General features: G+C 45.4%; 1 protein-coding gene across 1 annotated transcript in view; it reads left to right on the top strand.

Moving 5' to 3' along the window:
- AARS (alanyl-tRNA synthetase) overlaps window positions 1-6,675 on the top strand; it is a 29,281-nt gene that overhangs the window by 1,699 nt on the left and 20,907 nt on the right. Inside the window, exon 2 of the mRNA XM_021715147.1 lies at window positions 1,692-1,856. Within this exon, the coding sequence (XP_021570822.1) occupies window positions 1,713-1,856 (144 nt within the window). The 5' untranslated portion in view covers window positions 1,692-1,712. The remainder of the gene's footprint in view (window positions 1-1,691; window positions 1,857-6,675) is intronic.

The raw sequence follows: 6,675 nt of genomic DNA, 5'->3' as shown, positions 1-6,675 counted from the left end.
TTTTTTTTTTTTTTTTTTTTTTTTTTTTTTTTTTTTGAGTCAGAGTCTCACTCTGTCACCTAGGCTGGAGTGCAGTGGCATGCTCATGGCCCCACCACAGCCTCGACCTGCTGGGCTCAGGCGATCCTTCCACCTTAGCTGGAACTACAGGTACGCACCACTATGCCCGGCTAATTTTTTGATTTACTGTGGAGACAAGGTCTTGCCAAGTTGCCCAGGCTGGTCTCAAACCCCTGGGCTCAGGCAGTCCTCTTGCCTGGGCTTCCCAGAGTGCTGGGGTTACAGGCATGAGCCACTGTGCCCGGCTATTATGTACATCTTTATTGTATCTTCTTCATAAGAAGACTACTTTAAGTGACTTCAGGTAATATTATCTAGTCTCTTCCTTCCAGTTTACAGAGTGCTGCCAAATACAGGATGGCTTTTGATCCTTGCAATACCTCAGTAGGCAGGGTAGTTACTACTTTTTTACAGATAATGAACCAAACTCAGGCCAAATCAGGTTATAGTTGGGTCTGGAATTCTAGAGACTTTTTGATGATGTTGTGAATGAGATGGTTTTCGTTTTACTAGACACTCAGTGCTACACAGCACTATGGCATCTTGCCTTTATTAGTACTTTAACCAAAGCCTGTTCTTTCTTTCTTTTTTTTTTTTTTGAGTTGGAATCTCACTCTGTCACCCAGATTGGAGTGCAGTGGCCGCTCCCGGCCACCGCAACCTCAACCTGCTGGGCTCCGGCGATCCTTCCGCCTCAGCCTTCCAAGGAGCCAGAATTACAGGCATGCGCTACCACGCCTGGCTGATTTTTTGATTTATTGTGGAGATGAGGTCTCGCTGCCCAGGCGGGTCTCGAACCCGCGGGCTCAGGCAATCCACTCACCTCAGCCTCCCAAAGGCGCAGGATTACAGGCTGAGCCACCGAGCCCGGCTGGGCTCCTTCTTTTGTTGGTGAAGTGATTCCTTCGGGACTTAGAGCTAGGATAGGAACCCTGGTCTCCTGAACCTCTTCCTCTTCCCGGATAGATTGTAAAGACTGTGAGGGTGTTTATCCTTTTTCTTTTTTTTTTTTTTTGAAGGGCAGTGGCACGCCAGGCTGAAGGGCAGTGGCACACCCCCGGCCACCACATCCTTGACCTGCTGGGCTCAGGTGATCTTTTAACCTCAGCCTTCCAAGTAGCTGGAACCACAGGCATACGCCACCACAACCAGGTAGTTTTTTGATTTATTGTAGAGATGAGGTCTCGCCAAGTTGCCCAGGCTGGTCTCGAAGCCGTGGGCTCAGGCAATCCTCTCACCTCAGCCTCCCAAAGTTCTGAAATTTTTATAGGTGTGAACCTGGCCTATCTCTTTTTCTAATTCCTGGCCTAGGGCCTGGCACAGAGTAGATGCTCAGTGCATTTTTGTTGAGTGAGTGAATAATCACCAATGCTCTGCTTGGTGTGTTGGTGTATTGAACCTACTGAGGTTGGCATATGAAGGAAAACCAGATGAGTCCTCTGTCTGCTGGTACAGCCACGCTGCTTTGATGATTATTTGAGCCTTGGACATTACAACATACAGGTTCCAGGATCAAACAGCTTACCCGTCCTGCTTTGACCTGGCTTGAGAAGCCAGGAATCTTGTGTAATGCCTACTTATCTTCTAGTTTCACTTCCCTTAATTTTTCTTCATTGTTTTTCTTTGGTAAGTTCTTTGGGGTGACTGTCAAGATGGACTCAACCCTAACAGCAAGTGAAATCCGGCAGCGATTTATAGATTTCTTCAAGAGAAATGAGCACACCTATGTCCACTCATCTGCCACCATCCCACTGGATGATCCCACTTTGCTTTTTGCCAATGCAGGCATGAACCAGGTAAGGGTTTTTCCCTTTCCTCTTGGCTGTTTGCATAGAAGGCAGCAGAGCAGTGATAAAGGCACAATCCCTGGAGTCAGACAGAATCTTCATTCCATCACTTATTACTTAATCATGTGTGACTGTCTTTATATCATGAACCTCAGTTTCTTTGTCTGTGAAATGAAGAATAATACTATTGCTTGCCTGTAGGTTGCAGAGAAGAGTGAATAAGGTAGTACATACAAAATGTTTAGTATGGTATTTGGCAAATAGTAGGCACTCAAACATTAGCTATTATTATTAGTATTATTTTTTAGAGATGTGGTCTCACTCTGTTATCCACACAGGAGTGCAGTGGCATACTCACAACTCATCGCAACCTCCAACTCCTAGGTTCAAGTGATCTTCCTGCATCAGCCTCCCAAAGAGTATCTGGGACTACGGGATACTACAGGATGCCATCACACCTGGCTGTTTTTGACTTTTTGGTAGAGATGAGGTATCCCTGTATTGCCTAGGCTTGTCTTGAACTCCTGGGTTCAAGTAATCTTCCCACCTCAGCCTCCCAAAGTGCTGGGATTACAGATGTAAGCCAATGTGCCCAGCCTTGACCAGCTCTTTTTAATTATTATGATGAGAAACTCTAATACCCATGGATAAGACTTGTATTTCTCTCAAGAAAAATATAGCTTGCCGTCTAGTCTATAAAGTTTCACGTTTTTCTTCTCCTGAGGAAAAAGCTATGTTTTATTAGAATCAGGCTGGAGTCATCTTGCTCAGCCCTGAAAAGATTTATTAACTCATCTATCATGATTCTCTTTCATATTTTCATCGTCCTTGTTTTTTCTTTTTTTGAGTTGGAGTCTCACTTTGTCACCCAGGCTGGAGGGCAGTGGCATGCTCCCAGCCACCGTAGCCTTGACCTCCTGGGCTCAGGCGATCCTTTTCTACCAGCCTTCCAAGTAGCTGGAACTACAGGCACGTTCCACCATGCCCAGCTAATTTTTTGATTTATTGTAGAGATGAAGTCTCGCCAATTTGCCCAGGCTGGTCTCGAACCGCGGGCTCAGGCAATCCTCTTATCTCAGCTTCCCAAAGTGCTGGGATTACAGGCATGAGCCACCACACCTGGCCCTTTTTTTTGTTGTTGAGTCAGTCTCACTCTGTCACGCAGGCTGAAGTGCAGTGGCACACTCATGGCCACTGCAGCTTCAACCTGCTGGACTCAGGTGATCCTTCCTCTTCAGCCTTCCAAATAGCTGAAACTACAAGTATGCACCACCATGCCCAGGTAACTTTTTGATTTATTGTAGAGATGGCGTCTTACCAAATTGCCCAGGCTGGTCTCGAATCTATGGGCTAAGGCAATCTTCTTGCCTCAGCCTCCCAAAGTGCTGGGATTACAGGGGTGAGCCACTGTGTCTGGCTTGTTTTTTTCTTTATAAAATAAGTTGGTTCTTCTGGATTCTTTCAGAGCTTTTCTTTCAGGGCTTTGCTTTCCTTCCCTTTCTAGGCCATGCACAGTTTTTCTTTTTACCCTTTTGAAGCTATTGCCACCAGTGCCAATCTAGATCTGTTGCTGAAGAAATTATTACTTAGTTGGCTTTATGTTTGGGGCAGTTGAATTACAAAAGATATTTGCACGTTTTATTGTTAGAGAAAAGGGTTTTCTCTTGAAATAGTGGAATAATGAAAGTAACACAAGTTTATAGGAGAGTTTCTTTTATTTATTTATTTATTTATTTATTTATTATTTTTTGAGTTGGAGTCTCACTCTGTCACCCAGACTAGAGTGCAGTGGCCACTCCCGGCCACCACAGCCTCGACCTACTGGGCTCCAGCGATTCTTCTGCCTCAGCCTTCCGAGTAGCCAGAACTACAGGCGCGCGCTACCACGCCCGGCTGATTTTTGATTTATTGTAGAGATGAGGTCTCGCCAAGTTGCCCAGGCAGGTCTCGAACCCGCAGGCTCAGGCCATCCACTCATCTCAGCCTCCCAACGGTGTGGGATTACAGGCTGAGCCACTGATCCCGGCTATTTATTTATTTTTTAAGTTTGAGTCTCACTCTGGCATTCAGACTGGAGTGCAGTGGCATGCTCATGGCCACTGTAGCCTTGACCTGCTGGGCTCAGGTGATCCTTCCGCTTCAGCCTTCCAAGTAGCTGGAAATACAGGCATGTGCCACCATTCCTGGCTAGTTTTTTTATTTATTGTAGAGATAAGGTCTTGTCAGGTTGTACAGACTGGTCTTGAACCCATGGGCTCAGGCAATCCTCTCACCTCGGTCTTCCAAAGTGCTGGGATTATAGGCATGAGCCACCGCACCTGGCCTATAGGAGAGTTTAAAAGGTGGTTTTCAGTATGTCTAAGTTGAGAAATACTGACCAGGCTGATTTTGGCTTGCAAATGGATTCAGGTAGATGGTGTGCTCAGGGCTCTCCTAGGATGGTTCTCTGCAGCCCTGTCTAGTCCAGTAGATCTGCCAGCCCATAGGACATGCCTCACTCTGGGATGAGCTGACTTTTTTTTTCTTTTCCAGTGTCTTTTTTGGCAGGAAAAGTTAGAAACAATGGGAATAATTTCTACTTTGTATAACATCAACTATCAAATTATGAAAAATTTTTCAGTTATGTGTGAGTCCTTGCATACACCCAAAATTTGGGACACTAATTTTAGGTGGACTCTTTCAAGGATTTTCTGGAACACTGGAAAAGTTCTACTGAGACATATCTGAGCATACACTTTGTCTTCTCCCACATGAGCTGCCACTGTAAGAACCAGGGCATCCGGTGTTTGTAAACATTTTCTTTTTTTTTTTTTTTTTTTTTAGTTGGAGTCTCACTCTGTCGCCCAGACTGGAGTGCAGTGGCCGCTTCTGGCCACCGCAGCCTCGACCTGCTGGGCTCCCGCGATCCTTCCGCCTCAGCCTTCCAAGTAGCCAGAATTACAGGCATGTGCTACCACGCCCGGCTGATTTTTTGATTTTTTGTAGAGATGAGGTCTTGCTGCCCAGGCGGGTCTCGAACCCGCGGGCTCAGGCAATCCACTCACCTCAGCCTCCCAAAGACGCGGGATTACAGGCTGAGCCACCGAGCCCGGCTGTAAACATTTTCTTAATGCCAGTAACAATTGGCCTGCATGTAATACTTACTATTCCAGGCTACTCTGTGTCTGTCAAATATATTAACTCACTTAAAACCTCATTCTGAGCTGGGCTTGGTGGCTCAGCCTGTAATCCCGCACCTTTGGGAGGCTGAGATGAGTGGATTGCCTGAGCCCACAGGTTCGAGACCCGCCTGGGCAACTTGGCGAGACCTCATCTCTACAATAAATCAAAAATCAGCTGGGCCTGGTAGTGTGCACCTGTAATTCTGGCTACTCGGCAGGCTGGGGTGGAAGGATCACCGGAGCCCAGTGGGTCGAGGCTGCGGTGGCTGGGAGTGGCCACTGCACTCCAATCTGGGTGACGGAGTGAAACTCCAACTCAAAAAAAAAAAAACCTAATTCTGTGACCCTCCCTACTGAGGCACTGAGAGCTCAAGTCTTTGAGCAATGTTGCCTTTGCTCATAAAGCTGGTAAGTGTTGGAGTATAGACTTGAACCCAGGCAGTCATTTCTTTTTTTTTCTTTTTTTTTTTTGAGACAGTGTCTTGCTCTTTCACCCAGGCTGGAGTGCCGTGGCACAATCACAGCTCACTGTAGCTTCAATCTCCTGGGCTCAAGCAGTCCTTCCATCTCAGCCTCCCAAGTAACTAGGACTACAAGCATGTACCATCACACCTGTTTTGTTTTGAGTCAGATTCTTATTTTATTGCCCAGGCTGAAGTACAGTGGCATGATCATGGCTTCCACAACCTCAACTTGCTGGGCTCAGGCAATCCTTCTGCCTCGGCCTCCCAAGTAGCTGGGACTACAGATGCATACCACCATTCCCAGCTAATTGTTTTAAATTTATTGTAGAGAAGAGGGCTTGCCAAGTTGCCCAGGCTGGTCTTGAATCCCTGGACTCAGGTAATCCTCTCGCCTTCACCACCTAAAGTGCTGGGATTGCAGGCATGAGCCACCTCATCTGGCCACCTGAATAATTAAAAAAAAAGTTTTTCTGTAGAGACAGGGTCTTGCTATGTTTCCCAGCCTGGTTTTGAACTCCTGGACTCAACTGATCCTTCCTCAGCCTCTCAAAGCACTAGAATTACAGGCATGAGTCAGCTTGCCTGATTTCATTTCCTTATTTTTTATGCTGTGTTGCCTCTTGATCAGCAATACCTTGCCTTTAAAAAAAAAAAAAAGAAAAATTTTAAATGGTATTTATTAGGCACCTGCTCTTTTTTAGGTAGTATGCTAGGTGCTGGAAATACAGAGATAATTGAGATAGTTTTGCTTTTAAGGAGTTCATGATCTAGCACAAGACTGTCCAGTAGAACTTTTTGTAATGATGGAAATGTTTATATCTTTTTTGCACAATATGGTAGCCACCAGTCACATGTAATTAGTGTGTCCGAGGAACAGAATTTTTTTTTTGGTGTATTTTTTAGAAATTATTTTAAAAAGTGGGGTACAAATGAGGTTTAGGTACATGGTCATCATACAGGTAAAGTGTGGGTACCCTTATTGATGTTGTATGCCCCCTGCCGGCAGTGTCCCACTACTGCCAATTCCTTTGGTAAGGTATTATGATAAATGTTTAAGGTCCACTTATGAGTGAGTATATGTGGTACTCAGATCTCTGTTTCTGTGATAGATCACTGAGTATTATAAACTCTAATTCCATCCAGGTGCTGCAAAGTTCATAATTTTGTTTTTCTTTATGACTGCATAATAGAATTTTTTTTTGA

The sequence above is a fragment of the Carlito syrichta genome, unplaced genomic scaffold, assembly GCF_000164805.1.
Source record: "Carlito syrichta isolate Samal-C Ts95f unplaced genomic scaffold, Tarsius_syrichta-2.0.1 Scaffold306734, whole genome shotgun sequence".
NCBI lineage: Eukaryota > Metazoa > Chordata > Mammalia > Primates > Tarsiidae > Carlito > Carlito syrichta.
This window is presented reverse-complemented; position numbering and strand designations above follow the sequence as displayed.